Source organism: Parasteatoda tepidariorum, chromosome 8, assembly GCF_043381705.1.
Source record: "Parasteatoda tepidariorum isolate YZ-2023 chromosome 8, CAS_Ptep_4.0, whole genome shotgun sequence".
Classification (NCBI taxonomy): Eukaryota; Metazoa; Arthropoda; class Arachnida; order Araneae; family Theridiidae; genus Parasteatoda; species Parasteatoda tepidariorum.
Window position 1 is genome coordinate 9,751,798 of NC_092211.1, and position 20,421 is coordinate 9,772,218.

At 28.9% G+C, this 20,421-nt stretch overlaps 2 protein-coding genes across 3 annotated transcripts in view; one reads left to right on the forward strand and one right to left on the reverse strand.

Moving 5' to 3' along the window:
• LOC107442201 (formimidoyltransferase-cyclodeaminase) overlaps positions 1 to 7,936 on the reverse strand; it is a 29,818-nt gene extending 21,882 nt beyond the window's left edge. The window contains exons 1-3 of the mRNA XM_043048668.2: positions 7,574 to 7,936; positions 2,866 to 3,049; positions 1,194 to 1,322 (exon numbers count right to left, since the gene is read on the reverse strand). Of these exons, the coding sequence (XP_042904602.1) occupies positions 1,194 to 1,322; positions 2,866 to 3,049; positions 7,574 to 7,630 (370 nt within the window). The 5' untranslated portion in view covers positions 7,631 to 7,936. The remainder of the gene's footprint in view (positions 1 to 1,193; positions 1,323 to 2,865; positions 3,050 to 7,573) is intronic.
• Positions 7,937 to 8,025: 89 nt separating this feature from the next.
• LOC107442200 (zinc finger MYND domain-containing protein 11) overlaps positions 8,026 to 20,421 on the forward strand; it is a 40,533-nt gene continuing 28,137 nt past the window's right edge. The window contains exon 1 of one of the 2 annotated variants that reach the window (XM_043048667.2): positions 8,026 to 8,450. The gene's annotated coding sequence lies outside the window, so the exon portion shown is untranslated. Of the gene's footprint in view, positions 8,451 to 16,924; positions 17,158 to 20,421 lie in introns of those variants that run through there. The other variant, XM_043048666.2, reaches the window with a different exon arrangement.

Here is a 20,421-nt window from a genome sequence, read left to right on the forward strand (position 1 = left end):
CTGTTTTTTTCTTCCACACTATTTCTTTAAGTCTTAAGACCTGAATGTCAGATTGCTGATTTACTGTATGGCACTGACATACCCATTCAATTATGATGATATCATTAATATTAAAAATAGGCGATGAGCACAACTTTTTGTTTGCATTAGCACATTCAAGCTTTTTTAGCCTTTTGCAATATGGGGTCTTCCATGGTTTTGCTTTTGTCAGAACAAATGCTTTTCCTGTTCATTGTTCACTCACATGCTTAGTTTTTTGGTACCAGTTTTGCACAAACTTTCCTCACATGCAAGTCTGTGGTCAAAATTTTTCTTATTGTTTCTCTGTCAATGTTTGTAATATCTGACAAAAGAACACTCAAACATTGGTCTTCATGCAGTATTTCATTATTTTTTTCTTCATGTTTTTATCAGTTCCTGAAATCACGGGTCAACCAGAGCATTCATCATCTTCATGAACCTCCAGAACTTCCAATAATCGTTAGCGCCATTCAAACATTTCACTATGTGACATACAATTATCTTGATAACCTTCTTTGGGGCTGTGATGTATCAGAGGACATAGTGTTTGCCATCCAATGAGGTAAACCAGATTCGAATTCCAGGGATGGCTGGTCCGCATCCGGCAATTCTGCATCCCGCTTGCACCTACCCCAGTGCTGACGTAAAATATCATCAGTGGTAGACGGATCATGGGTTAAAGTCCCCTTGCCATCAGGCAAACCATGGGAGGTTTTCATGGTTTTTGCTCCATGTAATGCAAAAGCGGGTTAATTCCATCAAAAATTCCCTTAATCAAAACAATTTTCTCCCAATGCTTGATCCAGAAGCTCCCTTGTCTTCTGGATTGGGTTCAAAATTACAAGGCTACGGAGTTGAACATTAGTAGTTGTAACCCAAAATTGCATTGGCTGTTCAACGACAACTTAATGTGCTGCATGGTTTTTAAACTTATCAAGATAGCGGCACTTCATTAAAACGTCAAACAAGAATAAATAACAAGATAGAATGAAGGAAGGAATAAAAACCAACTGCACTGAAAGCCTTAAGGTTTATTACAATTCTATTCCCACTTTTCCACACCAAGCCTAGTGGCTAATGCATGCACAGTCTGGTTATTTATTCGCCACACCTCCTATAGTTCTTTTATCAAAGTAAAATAAACGATGATTGTTATAAGTAAGCACACATACCAGGAACTTTTAATTCAGCAGCTAGTTTTTCTGAAAACTTCCGGGCACAGAATATACACTCTTCCATTTCAACTCCCTGTACTGGTATAAATGGACAAACATCAAGAGCACCAAGGCGAGGATGTTCACCTGAATTTTGCAAAAACAAAAGAACATTATAACAGGGTGCATACACAAATTTTAAACCAAAAAGGAAGCAGTTTTCGAGCATTCAAAAAATATTCTTAAATTCTTTATTTCAAAAATATATATAAGGGGATATTTCTGTAGAGTGACATGTCACGTCAACTACAATCGCCAAGGTGTGCCACTGCCCAGAAGTTGTCTAAACTTGGCAATTATTCTGCAGCAGATCACAATACGGAAATATCTCCAAATATAATTAGGATATGCATACTAATTAAAAAAATTTCTTCCTATTATTGAAAGTTCATATATATACATGAACTTTCAATAATAGGAAGATACATTGTTTCTTAGTGCGCATATCATAGTAATGTTATTATTGTGGTAGAATGAATTGTGAAAACATTGAATAGAATAGTATGAAAACAATGCGTTTTGCATAATTCGTGACAAAAATAGACATGATAAAAAAAAATCTCATTTTGGAAAAGGGAACATTAAGGAATTTTTAAAAAAGCAACTTTAAGTACTTTTTAAAAAAGCTACGGACCTGTATAAATTTGATCATAAATAAAATAGTGATTCTGTGGGATATTCACTTAAGAGGACTCCATTTCCTCAATAAACTCATTCCACGAAAATTTATAGTCATATAAACAGTGCAAGTCATTAAGGGTGTCTAACAACCTAAAAGGTGTTTTCTCCAGTTCAAATAATTCCACTTTTTTTTCTCATTCTACTCTGCTATTATTATGTTGATTGTAGAGAGTCTAAAACTAAAAGAGCTGCTTCCTTATTATAATGTAATTCAACAATATTAACTAATTACAAAATACATTTTAAGATAAGCTTTTTTAAATCAATATCTAAACTCTTTTACAATTATTATTTTCAGGGCAAATTTCATTGATATACTATTATGAATTACAGTTAAACAGATTCATTGAATGATTAAGAACTGTAATGTTCCTACCACTACTAAAATACAATTCCAATTCTGGAAGGTTGACAATGTCGAAAACTACTATCCCCACATTGGTAACACGGATGTGATGTGAATATGCCTGCCTTGCCCGGAACTCCCACTTTTATTAGAACACCCCTACTTCAATGGATGACTCACACTGCATGGTCAACTTACTACTACTTGTGACTGTGTCCTCCTCGTGCTGTTGATACTCAGTCTCGATCACACACAACATACAACCTATTCACTCGACTGCTAAAGGCAACACAGAAGCGACAACGACCGTGAACTTAATCCAAGATCAGCCCTCAAAAAGTAGGGTGATCTTAATACAGCTCACCCGGCTTTTCACAAAAACAATAAAAAATCAACTAATGGTATCCGTTCATGGAATTCTATCACAGCTATAATTCTGGTGGGAACTTAACAACCAACTTAATGTGTAATTTGACGCCTGCACAAATCAGATTTCATTAGGCCTGTTTGGTAAGCCAAAATATTAAATTATAGTTGTAAACTAAAGAAAAAAAAACTAGGACCATGCACCTTAGTTTAGAAAAAAAAATTATTTAAATGTACCTTTATGCTTTGTCATGTCAATCAACTTATTTGCTATCCTTGCAGCATTCAGGGCTCCTTCAATGACAGCATCAGGAGAGCCAACGAAGGTGTACACTGTCCGATTGGTAGAGGGGCCAGGATCCACATCTAGCAGGGACACGCCACTTGTACTTCTAATAGCCTCTGATATTGCATCAATTATCTAAAAAATAAATGAATTGGAGACAATTGTGGAACAACTGTTTTAAATTTCAACGTAAAAATTCCAATAATAATTGGCAGCATAAATTAGTTAGAGAGATAGATTAGAAGATTTGTGTATCACTACTAACTCCAAAATAATTTCAGCTATTTCTGGGCAGTGGCCGGCCAGAAATAAAAGAAAAAAATCACAGATGAGGACCAACTAAACAGGTATAACTGTTCAGTTGAGTTGATACCCGGCAAACAATTATATTTCAAAAAAAAAATTTGTTTTAAGCTTAAAAACGTTTTGGTGCCTTGGCAATTGTTATTGGCGCAAATAGATGCTGATGTGGAAATATCCTGTAGGGGATATTTGTAAGTAGTGATTTTACTCCATCTACTTTTATCTTTAGTGTCGTTCAGGAGGAAGACAAAAACAGTTAAAGACTGAAAATGAATTTTGAAAAATGAAATCTTTAAGATTATTTAATTCTATATCTTTTATGACATTGACAGAAATGGAACAGCAGTGTCACCATTTTGGCGCAAATGAATTTGGTTTTAGGAGCAGAAAGGAGCAAATAATTTTTATACCATAGTGCTTGTAAAATCACATTTTATGTAATACTTAAATGGAGTTCAAAAGAAAAAGCATTATTAAATAGAAAAAATTTAACAAGATTGTAACAAAGAATTATCTAAATAAATATACATCAGAAAATTTACTCAATAGGTTTCTTGCAGAAATAATTGTATTTAAGACTTTTTGACACATTTTATTCACGAAAATTCCGTTGAAATTCATTTAATNAGATGAAGTGGAGTCTCGCCCCGAACGCATTGATTGTCTGCTGTGCTCCGCGCGCTTGGCAGACACCAAGACGCTAGGCCCGGTTAGAAACGGTGGCGTTAAAAATCACGTGAGAGAGCTCGGGAACAAAACAGAAAAAACGAGAAAGATCTGCGGGTGTTTTATAAAAAGGGCCGCCAGCAGTATTCGACAAATTCAAGGACCTATCAAGTTTTTCAAGGACCTAAGACGTTTTTCAAGCACTTTCAAGGACCTAAATTTAGCAAAAAATAATTCAAGGACTTTCAAGGACTCTCAAGGACCGTGGGAACCCTGTGAAATGAGCCAGCCAGTATAGGGACTGGCGTGCTGATTGGCGTGTTTTCTGATGAATCTCGCTTCAATTTGTGGTACCATGATGGCCGCATTCGTGTCAGACGCTATGCTATGCCGGTGAACGCCATCTTCTGGAGTGCGTTATCGAACGCCACAGTGGACGAACGTCGAACACCCGGAGTTATGGTCCAGGGTGCTATACATATCATGGACGATCTCAATTGTTATGAATTGTGGGTAATCTGAACAGCAACCGGTACATCAGTGAAGTTCTACAGCCCCAAGCTGTTCCCTTCTTTCAAGCCTTGCCAGGTGCTGTATTTCAACAGGACAATGCCCGTCCCCATATTGCTAGGACTGTTCAATCCTTCCTTGCATCGCGACAGGTACAACTTCTTCCTTGGCCGGCGTATTCCCCGGATTTGTCACCTATTGAACATGTGTGGGATTTTGTTGGTCGGCGTCTCGCTCGTAATCCTCGTCCTGTTGCTTCTACAGACGAACTTTGGGTACACATACAAACAGTATGGAATTCTCTTCCTCAGACACACATTAAAAGTTTGCTTGACTCCATGCCACGTCACGTGGCAGCACTTATTGCGGAGAGTGGTGGCTACACAAAATACTGATTTCGATCTCTTGTTATTGTTTGCTTGCTTTGAAAGTTAAATCATTTATTTGTACCACTACTATTCAACTGTGTGTAATTAATTTCATTCAATTATGACGATTCCTTCATGGTGTTGCAATTTTCACAAACAGGAGTTTATATCATATATATGACTTATTATATATCATATTACATGTTTCAAAAATTATTGAAACTATTGATTGGTTTTTCTAATCGTAATCTTAATACTTTAAGACCCATATTATAACCATTTGGTTTATATCACAGGTAGTAATAACTATGAGTTGTTAATTATTATTAGGGATGTAACGAATATTTGGTATGCGGCCCTTTTGCTAAATATTTTACTGAATGCTCGGCAAAGTATTATTTGTAAAAATATTTAACAACTCGTTTTTTTAAGCTGGAAATTTTAATAGATTTAATAAAGAATATTCTAAAATCAAATTTTTTGCTATTCATTATTAGAAATAGTTTTACACATACACATATTTGTTAAGTTCTAAAACTTATTAGTTTAGGTTCTGAAACTCATAGAAAAACGGAAATTTGAAGAATTGAAACTAGATTATTTAATACTGAACCATAAGTTTTGCACTGCTGATTTTTTTCTTTCTTGATAAATACATGCAAAAAGTCAATTTTCTCGTTCTTTTAACACTTAATGTTTTAAAAATTGAGAAATTTTTTTGGGTTACATTTTTGCTTGTTTTTCTATTCTAACTTAAGTGTAGCATGCTAATGGAGTGGTTCTAATAGATTTTAATCTTTTATTGTCACTTTTTTCTTGTAAGGTAGGACAGATAACTAGTAACATAGAAAACTGTGATTCTAAACAGTAAAGTTATATTTCAGAACTAAGAAAATTATTTTTTTCTGTTTCTCTTTCAATTCTTTTTATCCCCGTGGCAGAATCGTGGTGATACAGCGACATTATCACAGAACGATATGGAGTTCTTGCAGAAAGATTTTTTCTTTGAGAAGTAAAAAAATTTAGTTTTCGCAGAAATTTTCAAAAAATTTTATCTTTTCTTTAAAACTATATTCAAAACATGCATTTCTCCTGCATATGAGTGGGGAAAAAAATGCTTGTGATTTTTTGATTCTCATTTGAGAATAATGAAAAATAAAATAAAAAATAATGAAGTAAAAAATTTGGTTTTCTCTTCTACAGAAAAAGTTTATTCCTTTTTTTTGTTGAAGTTATTACTTTTAGTTTCCACATAGCTTTTAAAATCCTATATTTTTCATACGGTATATTTATTACAACTGCTCGAAATGAAAACACACATTTAGTTAAAATTTTTGGAAGAGTCCGATTTGCGTGATTTCACGGTCGATCTTTTTTTCGGTAGTTACTGCAACAGATTTCACGATTTTTTTAAAATTATTTTTAATGTGATAATGATTTACAAAATGCAAAAAAGAAAAGAAAAGTGTTTTCCCCTACAAAATGCGAGAATATTACTCATAATATTACAATAAAAAAATATTAAGTAGTCAAATAAAAAAAATTTTTTTATCCAAAAAGTTTTTTTTTTTTTTTTTTTTTTTAAGTTGACAGTTTGGTTACCTTAAATTAGTAACAAATATATTTTATATTATTCAAAGTATCTTGCAGAAAGTTTAGTAGGTACTAGAGAGGTGTGTCGCAGAAATCCCGAAAAAATTCTGTCACAGGGCTCTTTATTAACTTTTTTTTTATCAGTGTTCTTATTGTGATAGCATTTTTTAAAGATCATTTCTAACGAACATAATTCTTTTATAGTAACTTTTTTCTCTTTTATTACTCTTGTTACAAAATAAAATGTAGAATAACTGCAGATAAATTGTATGAACCAGTTTCAAACTATTGGTCATTTGATAATTTCAAATATAAGCAGTACATCTATATCGATATTTTTGATTTTAAATTCATTTTTTAAATTTAGGATTAACTTTTATACGTTTTTGGTTACTCTTGTTACATTTTAAAGAACAGTTAAATTGACCCTTTTTTACCTCAGTATATGCTTTTTTATCATCTTTTTCTAATACTAACACAAAAAAAAAAGAAAATACCTACTACTATTGTAAGAAAATAATTTAACAAAGCAATTAAAATTACTATATAAATCGTAATTTGGAATTGAATAAAATTTAGAAATTTTTGGTATAAAAAAATATGGTATAGAAAACACATGGTATATTAAGAAAATGATGATTTTTGGCATAGAAAAAATTACCATTTACTTTCACAAAATTACCATTTTTTCAGTTTTGTTTTCTTTGTAAATTAATAAGAAATCATAGAAAATACCTCAATTTAATTTGAAGCAAAAAATCCACTGTCTTACTTTTCATGGAATTTTTCATCTTTAGAATATGCAAAAAAAATTAAGCAAGACAATCCCCTCAATTCAAATTTATGCATTTTTAATCTAAAATTGTATGAAATAAAATCCATTCATAGATTTGATATTGATAAGATACTACAAAAGTCCTCGTTTTCTTCAACAAAAAACCAAAGTCCTATGCACCGTTTTCAACTGTATATGATGCTGAGCTCTAGAATAATTTTCCATTTGAGATATCTTTTAAGCACAAAGTAATTTAGCAAAAATCATTTTCATCCCATAAGAAATTTTTGTTAAAGCTAGATTTTAATAATATTTTCTCTAGTTCAGAAATGTCTAAAAGTTTAAGTGTAGAGGCTCTTGAATGACAATTAACACAGATTGAACTATCTAAGTTAACTAACATAAATTAAGGACATACATCAATTAATAAATTAAGTTAGATACCTCTTTATTCCGTCCTTCTGAAAAATTTGGCACACATTCAACGATCTTCGACTTCATTGTTTAATAGTCTGATTAAAACAAAAGGAAAGAATTTAAACTTAAATGAAATATGTACAAATTTTATTTCTCAAATCTAATGGTTCAACTATAGGCTTCAATCTTAAGGCTTTATACACAGAAATCTTATCACCCGAAACAAAGTCCATAGATTAAAAAGAAATTCCTTAACTGGAGCAAATTAATGTTTGGCAATAGTTTGTTTAAAACATTACAAAATCATGAATGTTTCTGATATCTTTCTTGATGAAATCCTGATATTTTTGACCGGTTTGTTGACAAGAAAAACATGGCTCTCTGATGCCAGATGCGAAATTAAAAGCATGAAATATACCGCCCTACTAATCGTTATTATTATTTGCTACTGGGCGTTTTTATTGTTTTGAAGCTCAAATGAAGTAAAGAAATTTCTGTTTTCAGAAACATCAATAAAAGGCGCACCAAAACTCGGACTTTTTAACGTTCGTATAATATTAAAAATTTTTGACTGTGGGTGTTATTTTATCAAACGCAAAAGTTGTGAATATTTCTTGTTCGTTGACCACATTATTATTTTTAAACTACCTTTAATTTTTATGTGTCATAAAAAATTCGTCTGGCTTGTTTGTAGTTGCAGTATTATCTAATTGATTTCTTTGTCATAATTTTGTATTTTATGATCATAAAGTGAAAAGAAATATTCTTAAATCTTCCTTCTTGGAACTTTTCGGGTTCATCAATCTCAAATGAAAGTTATTATTTAGTGAGAGTGATATCATTCTTCGATTTTTAAAAAGCAACATTTGACTGTCACTTAAATGATTTTATATCTGTATTTTAGGTATGCTATTTATTGCTTATTTTATTAAAATTTATTAATATTTATTTAAAAAATGCGTATCTGTTATCATCTGACACTTTTAGGAATATTATAATCTTAAATAATAAGGAATTACAGTGTTTTGAATACTAATCCAAAACGAACATCTAGTTACGAAATTGCGCGTAATTCGTACCAATATTGCAACAATTCATAATTAGTGTGCTCTTACAGCAGATATGTGACGATGCCTCGGGGATAACTCCTCGATTAAATTCTTCTAATGAAAAAAGAGGAGTGAAAAAAAGTAGGGTAAATATATAAATAACGCAAGAAAAAAAAGTCATTTTATGGATTTTAAATCCATTTTAACGTAATTTTTTTTCATATAGTAATGAAATTATTTTATCTTATGAAAATATTTAGAGCAAAACATTTTAAATCGTTTTCTTAAATGCAAAAAAGGTTAGGCCTTAACCTTCAGTATAAATTGCTATTTTTTTTCTTTTGTAGTCCCATATGCATGCAACTGCCTTCTAAAATTTACCGCAACTGTTGATAAATTAGCATTTTTCTCTAATTTATATTGTGGCTTACTCTGAAAAATTAAATTTTAAAGACAATAATTTTAATATCATGACTGAATTAATTTTGCTACTTTAAAGCAAAGAACTTAGTTATCTTTAATAGTTTAAATTGCTGTTCCAATCCATCTAAATCCAAACACATCAATTTTGTTCATTTCTTTCATGTCTATTAAACTACTATCATGCCTAGCAATTTTACACAATATCTTCTGTTAATCAAACTGAAAGTCGATAACATTTTAACACTAAATTGATTAATGAAAGTTCTAAAAAGCTTCCTACAAAAGTTCAATTTAAGTTCTGATCACAGTAGACTTCTAAGAATGTAGACAATAACATGTTGTATCTAGTAACATTAAAGTTAGAATTTAAAAATCTAAGATACTTATAAAATTTGGCATATTTATTTATAATGTGACAGATCTAAAATTTTTGAAATTTAAAAAGTAAGCTCTCTGTATTTAAGGAGTTTTCAAAATATGATGTGTTATATTTTCAAATTTTAAGCCATACATTTACCTATTTTATCACCAAAGAGTTGAGAAATTTTGAATATGTGGGAATTTCTAACTGTTTTAACCATAGATAAAACTGTCTTGTTAAAAATGTAAAAAAAAATATATATATTAAGTAGCACATTACATGCAGTGTTTAACGTCAAATAATTAATACTATAAAACAAAATGTTACCATTTCATTAAGACTATTTAAAAATTCTTTAAAAAACTGAGATCTTTGAACTGAAAGAAAAGAATTAATGAAGGATATAAAGGGATTATAAAAGGAACAATATAAATTTCAATTTTTATTTTTCTCATTAAAGCTGTTATGTTTTTAACTTCTATACTACAATTGTTAATTATATTATTCATATATTAAGTACCATTTATAAATTAACATGGGTTTTAAGAGTTTGAAAATGATGAAATATCTCGAGAAATATACAGTGGATCAAAAAAAGATCAAAGCATTGGATCTGTGTCATTAACAAAACATGCTGTGACAAAAAATATACCAGATCTTTCAGATGAAAATTTACACAAGATTCTCTTCTAGATATATTTGAATTTTTTTTACCATAATGTAAGTTTATTAGCTAAATTTTAAACATTAAGTCAAGGAAATTTTTTGCTATTATCATTACGTTGAACTTTATAAAAGTAAAGAAAAAATATAAACTTCCTGTTTCGAATTTCACCTGAATAATTCAAAATTATAGCAATAAACATAATGTTGTATATAAACACTCTGAAGCTTCAGATATTGTTTAACATCGGTGCTAACTCAAATTGCTTCAAATGTCATATCCTAATATTTTGCAGTGTTCTTTCTAAATGTTTTCAGAAGGATGACCCGCTCTTTTACAAATTGAAAAGGGTTGTCTGCTTTTTCATTTAATTTGCTTCTTCTTCTTAGTCAACACAACAGCCCCTTGCAGGCCTTAACTGCCTCAACAGCTGACAAACACCAGTGCCTCCTATTCAAGGCAACTCCCTTTCAATTTCTAATAATTTAATTTGTCCAATTTCTTATAATTTAATTTGCTACTGAAGTGAATTTGAACATATTCCCATTACCATCGCTTTTAAAACTCGTTTTTTAATTAGTTCTTGATAATTCATCTTGTCTGAATCATCTAATTTTTCTGGGGAAGACGTTATAATTTTCCCTAAGAAAGAATTAAAGGATGTTAATACATTTAGATTGTTTATATCATTATCACTAACTGGAGTAAGAGGTCTCAAACTTAAAACTGGTTTGACACTTTGACTGCTGCACGTGTTTATAGTGAAATATCCTACAGGCCATGAGTACCGCTCTATGAAGCATATTATGCTAAGTACTTCCACCAATATTTTAATAATGCGAGTCTCTGGTGGTCACAAGAATAATATCTAGCTCCGTTTGTTTCCATGTAATCATGTCTGTTTATTTCTGGCCATTGCTTCGCATCTGTTTCTCATCTCCCCACTTTGCATGATCAGTTTGAATATTTGTCGAGTAAAGAGGAGAATAACTTATAATCTTTACCCTAATTCATTTAAATGGAAAACTTATTTCTTAGTGAGTCAAATAGCTGTGATCAAGGAAATTATTTTGAGGCTCACAATTTTCTTAATAAAATTTTTTTTTATTACTTTTATAACAATTCAATAGTTTTGTTATTTCCTGTGAAATATCTTTTCAAATACATACTAATATCCTTCGCAAGTAGTCAAATAAGCGTCACACCAATACGGGTGATGCGACAGTCAACATGTTAATTTGAGTTAAACATGTAGTTAATTCCTCGAATGTTAAATATGTATCACTCACCCATAGCTCAACTCAAATGAAGTTACACTGACTTTATTCCAGAATCCTAGATACCACCAAAAACACGAGGATTTTAAGTGTTCTCCATAAGTGTGTTTCGAAGTGCGTCCCACTCTTCCTACCCTTTGATCTCTATAAATGCGTCCTTGCAATTTTCCCATGAATAAGCCGCTATCCCTTAAAAACAACACCTTTTTATTTTATTTTTTCAGGATAAGGTTGTTTTCTCAACCATGTGTTTTAACACTTTGCCTCATTTAGACCCATTTACCATTTATCATTAAAATTCTAAAATGCTTTCTTAATGATCTTAATAATTATTGTTTAAAGATATCAAATATAGATTCTCTGTACCTTTAGGTATGTTAACAGAATGGAAATAGGATGTTTATTATTGCTTTAAAAACCTTGTTTTTAATAATAAGGAAAATTTAAATGACAGTAACAATTCAATTTTTTTTCTTCTAAAATTAATCAATCTGTTAAGCAACTACAAAAAAAGTTTGTAGTTATCCCCATAGACAATCTTGTATAGAAAATTCTATGTTGAACTTTTAAATTAGGAGTTAAAAAATAGCAAAGATTCTAAGCTTAGTAATTTAAATGATAATATTATCATTAAAAAAATTTAGCTTTATATTGAGAGGTTGAAAGTTGAAATCAATAAAATACAATTTCCTTATTTAATTATCAGTCCAAAATTTCATGAAATTTCTATTAAATTTATAACAATCACATGTGGGTCTAATACTTACCTAACTAAATCTGACACCATTTTCTCTAACTACTTAAATAAAATTATTAACAATATTGTTATAGAAGATTTCTCTTGGATTATCTCTAATGATCAACTGATTCTAGAATTTATTAAACAAAATAAAATTAATTCTAATAAATTTACTAAAAACTCCTTTGTTAACTAAATTTATATTTTTACCATGTGCAAATCCATTTCTGGCAAATCCGTGGCTAAAATTCTGTGAAAACCAGGCTAATCGTTTTTTTTTTAAATAAATGTTGATAATTTTTCTAATATTAGAAAGGAGAAAACAGATAAGAGAAACATAATAAATAAAGAAAATATTTATTAGAAAATATTAAAGAAATCAATTGTAAAATGAATCTTAGTGACAAAAGACTATCTTTTACTAAAATTACAATATAAGAGTAAATTTTTTTATGAAAAACAATTTTTGTTTCCGACTAAAAATAAAACTTTATAACTTCTCGAAGTTTATAGTCTTAAGAAACTTTATAATTTCGCAAAGTTTAACTATATTCAATTGTTTTAATCATTATAAATATTTTACTATTTAAATATTATTGTACTAAAATATTTTTCAACATTTTATGCCATAAAGTTGTTTTATCAAAAGACATCTCATATTTAAAAATTTTAAAGATTTATTCCTAAATTTGCAGAACAGATTACTTGAGCTTATTATATTTTTCTGAATTTTCTAATTCTTATTTACGTCCACATTAATTAAGAATCAAAGCAATCATGACAAACATTACAACTATTTTAATGCATAATTATTTTACTTTAGAAGAAAACACACTACAAAATAAACCTCGTCTAATTTTCAGGTTGGAATAACTGCGCAAATTGTGCCAAATTACTCCAAAATGCTTCACCCGCTCTAAAATGCGTTACGCGTATCAAAAACTAGTAAAATTCGTTAGGTGATAAGTGCAACTTTGGCTTAATTTGGCTTCGCATTTGGGCGTAATTATGAGATCGAATTATAAATATCGAATTATAAATTATGAGATCGAATTATATATATTATAAATGAATATATTATAAATATACAGAATTGGAAAGAATATGCACACGCACTATGAAGTAAGCGTGTCGTAATAACACGGTATTCAAAAATAACAAATAACAAAAAATCGTAANTAGAAAATATTAAAGAAATCAATTGTAATATGAATCTTAGTGACAAAATACACTCAAAAGACTTATCTTTTACTAAAATTGCAATATAAGAGTAAATTTTTGTATGAAAAACAATTTTTGTTTCCCACTAAAAATAAAACTTTATAACTTCTCGAAGTTTATAGTATTAAGAATCTTTATAATTTCGCAAAGTTTAACTGTATTCAATTGTTTTCATCACTATAAATATTTTACTATTTAAATTTTATTGTACTATACTACAAATATTTTTCAACATTTTATGCCATCAAAAGACATCTCATATTTAAAAATTTTAAAGATTTATTCCCAAATTTGCAGAACAGATTACTTGAGCTTATTATATTTTTCTGAATTTTCTTATTCTTATTTGCGTCCACATTAATTAAGAATCAAAACAATCATGACAAACATTACAACTATTTTAATACATAATTATTTTCCTTTTAAGAAAACACACTACAAAATAAACCTTGTCTAATTTTCAGGTTGGAACAACTGCGCAAATTGTGCCAAATTACTTCAAAATGCTTCACCCGCGCTAAAATGCGCTACGCGGCTCAAAAACTAGTAAAATTCGTTGGGCGATAAAGTGCAACTTTGGCTTAATTTGGCGTCGCATTTGGGCGTAATTATGAGATCGAATTATATATATATTATAAATATACAGAATTGGAAAGACTATGCACACGCACTATGAAATACGTGTTGTAATAACACGGTATTCAAAAGTAAGAAAAATCGTAAATTTACGTATAAGTTAGGCACTCTAGTATAAGTATAACCATAAATCCCCGTAAATTCAATTGACTATGATGTAATGACACGCAGCAAACGTTTTTTTTTTTAATAAATCGTGTATTTTTTTTAAATATGTAATATTTTTTTTACTCTAATATTTTGGGCGATATTCTCTCATTTTGTTGGGGGGGGGGAGAGAGAGAGAGAGAGGATAAACCACTAATTATTTCCTTTATCGCATTTTGCAAATCATCATCACATTATAAAAATAATTAAATGTCATGAAATCTGTAGCAGTAATTACCGAAAAACAGATCGACGACGAAATCACGCGAGTAGGACTTACGAAAAATCACTCAAAAAGGTGTTTCTCAAGTGTATGTTTCGTTTCAAGATTTGATTGTTGTGATAAATAATATCGTATTAAAAAATACCGTGTTTTAAGCACTATGCGAAAATCAAAAGAAATAACTGCCAAAACGATAGAATCATTGCCTTAAAAAGTAAATGATCAAATGTGCAATTCGAATTTCTCCCATGGTAATAACTGCCGAAAATACAATCAAAATGGATTTACGATATCGGCAGAAATTGAGCTCTTCAAAAAGTGATTATTTAAATGCGCGATTCAAATTTTATGTGTAAATTTCTGCAGAAAAGCAAACCTAAGTTTTTTACTTCCCAAAAGAAAAATCTTTCTGCAAGAATATTTGTAAAATTCTGCTACAATGTCGCCTCTCGCCGCGATTCTGCCACTGGGATCTTCCAACTTGAAATTCGGAAGTCATAATAACATCGTTAAATAGTTAAAAATATTGGAATTTTAAAAAACTACTTGGCAAAAATATCGCAATTTGAGAAACTGTATAGAGATTCACCAAAAGTACCCACTGAATTATTTTCAGTTAAATATTTATTTAGGCAATTCTTTGCTGGGTTTCTGTTACATCCTGTGTTTCTGTTAAATATGTTATTAAATGTAAATTTATATCTTCAAATTTGCTCAAAAATGTAATTATATAAGCAATATGCTGCTTCGATTATAAAAATTATGCACTCAACAATCCAAATTTACTAGTTCCAAAACAAGTTTTTTTCTGCTCCGAAATTTCGCTGCTGTTTCATTCCTGAAATTTCAAATAAATAAATAAACTAAAATATGAAAAAATATACCCCAAAAGTCTATTTTACAGTTAAAAAGATATATGTATTTAAAGTATTTATTTTTTAAAAAAAGTTACCCTTCGAAATTGTCTATGGCGACTTACTCTACCTGTGACCATCTTTGGGAGGATATATCTTAACATTGCAAAAAACTTTTTGCTTCTTCATTTCCCACTTACACATTCTGCTGCAATTGAAAGTACATTTTCATTCTTATGTAAGATACAGTTTTTATTAAAGCTTTAAGATACAGCTACAACTTTAAATAAGATACAGCACAGCTTTAAAACTTTTATTTTGCTATGCCATTTTGAAGAAGGTCTAACACAAATATTCAAACTTCTCAATCTAAGCACATAACACTCCTTTGTGTTTTATTTTTTAGCTAACTATATTATTATTATTTGAAGTGTTTAATTAAAAATTTCTTAAAGTTCATTATAGTTAGTTATATAGTTAAAAGAAATTTAATGTCATGTAAATTTGAATCAACTTAATTTTTTTTTATTACTTTTTGTCTGTTTTTCTTTTCCCCATTTTTTTCAACTAATGGAAAAAAAATCTAACTGTGTTTCAAAGTATAAATTGGGAGAACAAATTATTGCGCGATTATTTTCTTATTCCGTAATCCTGCCATAATTTGTTTACATTCTGATATTTTAAGAGTAAATAAATAAAATTCAACTTTTGAAACTTTATGATTTATTCGGGTTTACATGAAACAACCTCTTTGTATGCTTTGAATCACTAAACCTAATTTACCATTAAACGTTTCACCTGATTTTTTTTTTCTTTCACTTTTTGTTAAAGTGCAAGGATATTGAGTCAATTTTGCGGTGATTTAGTTATAAAAAGTTATCGACTCAAACTTCATCAAGAAATTGTCTTATTAAATTGTTGCTTACGATTTTTCTTTAAATAAAAATTAAAATTCAGGTAGAATTTTATGTATGAGAATTTGCAAGAAACGAAAAAATTTTAATATATTTTGAAATTTTGTTTTACTATATTAATGTTGCGTTAGAAATTTTTTGAAATCTTAATGCAGTGTTTTATTATTTCTTCTTTTTTTTTTTCATCTATGGAACCCTAAATGACTGAGCTTCTTTTGGCGAAGCCGTTGCATTATAAAATAAGTTTGTTGGTAGCTGTGAATATACAAATCCCCCACAAAAACAAAATATGCAAATTATTTAGAAAATATTTAATGAGAAGAATCAAATGAACATAATGTGCATGCATATGCGGAAAATTAAACAAAGTTAGCTGAATTATGGTTGTAAAAAAAGAACTGTTATAAGCGTTGAGAATAATTATCAGAGAAACATAATTCTTTATTCTTGAATTTATTAATTTTATTTTAAATTTAAAAACTCGACGAGAGATACCTATGAAATTTGCATATTTTGAGTACCAGTACCACTGTCCTAAAGTATTTATTTTTATTTGAATATGCTATAATTAAAAAAAAAATTCGTAATTTCCCTTTAATTTTAACAGAAAATAATTATTAATAATTTTCATTTAAGTTGTTAAAGGTAAATTTTTTCAACTTAGAAATACATTTTTTTTGCGATATGTACGCAAATCTTAATAAACGCTTTATATATATATATATATATATACAGTNATATTTTTTTTTTTTTGATGAATGTGTATTTTATATTGATTAATTTTTCTATATTATTATCATATTGTTCCAGCGCGCCTCTAGCAACAGCGCCTGATGTTTCCGTCTGTGTGTCTGTCTCAATAAGGTATTCGACAGACACGCCTTCTTTCCATCCTAGTTCCCCTCTTCCTCCCTCCACCTCTGATTATGGAAGGAAAGACCGTGGCGTCCGTCTTTACGAACCCGACCGACTGAACGCGCGTGCACAAGTAGCGGTAGCCCGAGCTTTGAATGACATTTTAAGTTCTGTTGTATTCATTTTCGACAAATTCTTAAATTTACTTATACTTATTTATATTTAAGCTCCACTTAAGAAAGAGAAAGGTAAATTTGCTCTCTCTATAATAGTTTGTATTAAATTTTGATATTCTTGGAAGAGTAAGACAGTTTGTTGTGTTTTTTTTTTCTTTTCCCCCTTTCAGCTGTGTAACAACAACAATGGAGTTGAGGTCAATATATCGCGCGTCGCCGATTTCCACTGAGTAGCGTTTACGTGTTTCTCCGTTATGTTGAGTTATTGCATAGATCAAACGATTTTTATTTTATAAGATTTGATGCAACTCATCTTGTCTAAATAACCCTCGCTGATTCCCATGTATTATTGGCCGTGAAGGCTGACATGCGCTGATATTTTGTTTGTAAAAATTTTGTTTATTATTAGGGCTACCTTGTGGATGACCTAAAAATCATTACTAATGGCTTAAAAATAAAACATATCACTCTTTAAAAAAAAAAAGCTGGTTTTATTTTATTTTTGTAAAGAAAAATTATAAATCTTAACTTTTATTAATAAATTTAATAAAACGTAAGGTAATAATTGAATTACATTTGTAATTTATAAATTAAATAAAATTTAAATAAATACTTGAAAGGAAATCTGAATTTATAAATTTTTAGTTTGAAAATGATTTTCTAAAAATTGAAAGAATGTACTGTCCAAAAGCAACCATCTTGAAAACTCTCTTTAAAACCAAAATTTTGGAGTATATTAAAAAATATCAAAATTCAATGCAATATTAATAATTATTAATTAATTATAAATTTAAAAAGAGAAAACTTAATTCACAAGAAAAATGAATACTATGATTCAAAATTCCTATATCTTTCCTATTCCTTTAAAAAAAATAACGAAATGACCTAAAAGAAAAATATGAATCATCCTCTTAAAAGGAAAAAACCAACAAAATACATCAACAACATCCCAGCCCAGTTTATAATGTATGTTTTCAGTTTGCATACATTTTAGTTGTTTCTTCTTGCATTCAATTCAGACCTGTTCAAAAGGAAGGGGATCTTTTTTCTTGTGAAGTTATTTTTAATATTTATTTCTTTTTTAAAATAATATTTGCTATTAATTCATAGCAGAGTTGTCAAGTGACTTTTTTTTCCTGAAAAAATCAATGATTCAAGTCAAAATATTTTTATTTAGGATAATTTATAAATGTATATTTAAGCTTGTGATCTTTTTTAAAAATTTGACCTCAATCTTATTAAAGGTTTTGTAGAGAGAATGATTTCAATCTGCACACATTTCAGTTGTTTCTTTATGCATTCAATTCAGATCTATTCAAAAGGAATGGAATCTTTATTCTTGTTAGTTAATGAATAGTTAATTAGTTAGCTAATGAAGTTATTTTTAATATATATATGTATACCTATTGCTTTTTGAAAATATTTGCCATCAATTTGTAACAGAATTGTAAAGTGACTTCTTTTTTTCGAGAAAAAAATCAATGATTCAAGTCACTGAATTCTATCCTTCAATTAATATTAATTTCCAGTTTGTTTTTTTAATTAAATTTTCCGGGGGAAAAATTATATTTTCTGATAAAATAAAAAAATTATTATTTTTTATAAAAACATTTTTTTTCTCATAATTATTGAAAAATGGTCGAATGATGATGTCACACTCCAATGAAAGAATTTTTATTGACTGATCTTCAAACTCTGCTTCTGTAAACAAAATTTGTATTATTTCTTTTTTGTTCTCCCCTCTCACATTGTGAGATGCTGGGCAAAATTAAATTAGGATAGTTTTTTTTAAAAAATTTGAATCTATAGATCTAGAATAAAATATTATTGATTATGAAATTAATAAAAAGTAGAGATGTGAATGGCTACAAGAAAAAATTTGTGATGTAGTTCAGTAATTGGCACGATATAAGAAGATGCTTGATGTTATTTTTGTTTCCTGTAAAAAATAAACTAACCAAATGAAGAAAAATAAATGTTTTTTACAGGGTATCCATGCACCTAGAATAGGTATCAAGAAAATCATGGAAAGTAATGAATTTAGGTTGCCAAAAAATCTGATTTTTAAAATGGAATTCACCCTTCTCCCCAGTTTCATAGTACTCCAAATAACTAAATCCCCACTCACAGTCATACTTTATTAAAACATAAAATGTTTTTATTGTACTCTTTAAAAATTATGGTGTCCTTTGAAAAAAAAAAAAAGGCATTATTTCTAGAGGGAAATATCTTTTAAACTTCGGTGATTTCAAAATTTTTATTATTATTCTTTTTTTTCTTTCTTTTTTTTTTTTTTTTTAAATTTAATCAATTTAAAATTCTAGCTGAACCAAGGCTCTTTAGAATATAATTCTACTGAAAAAACAAAGAAAAAAATATTTGCTTTTGTATATTTTTCAACTATTTTATTGCTGCTAGCAACTCTTTCTTTTTCTCAATTTTTTTAATTTAAGATCTATAGATCTAAAGATGCAGAGTATAACAGTTTTGGTTATGCCTATCATTTCAATTAATATTATTATAAAGCTTCTTTAAATTTATTGTTGTTTTTTGTCAGAGAAAATAGTAACTTCGCTAAGTCATAAGAAATTCCTGGAATTAGTCAGGAAAAGTCATGGATTTGAAAATGTAAAATGTAGCAAAAACCCTGTTTTTAAGAAAAAATGGGCCATTTTTTATGAAAAATGAGTAATAAATTTCTGAAAAATTTTGCTATGTAATGCTAGACCATGTTAATTGGTCAAAAAATAAGTTTTTTAGAGTGGCACCCATGTATATGTATCCTTAAGCTTTGGATTTTTTTTATAATTCTGACCTCAATGATATTAAAGATTTGCCCAATGAAGTTATGTGAATGTAAAATGTGCAGGTAAATTAATAATTGTTGTTCAAAATAATAAAAAGGAATAAAGTGATATGAATTTATAACTTTTCATTAGCTGTATGTTAAATCATTTGCTATTTAAGATAATCTTCCAACTAATTTAGCTTTTAGTTGATTTGAATTTTAAAAAATTTAGTTTTTGTATATAAATGTTGAAGAAATATTTGTTCTGCAAAGAGTAATTTCTAAATAATTGATTTTTTTTTTTTAAAATTCAAATCACTTCATTCTTTCTTTGATATCTGAAACATTGGGTCTTAATCTTTACATAGTTATGAGAGTATTGAGTTGAAAAACAACAGCTATGATTTTATTTCTTCTGTGATTAGTTTAATAATTATTTAATTTAATAAATTAATATAAATTTAAACTACATTTAGTTTCAAGGATAATCTTTAACTCTTTAACTGTCATACATTTCAGAAAAATGGACCAAAAATGGAAATTTTTTT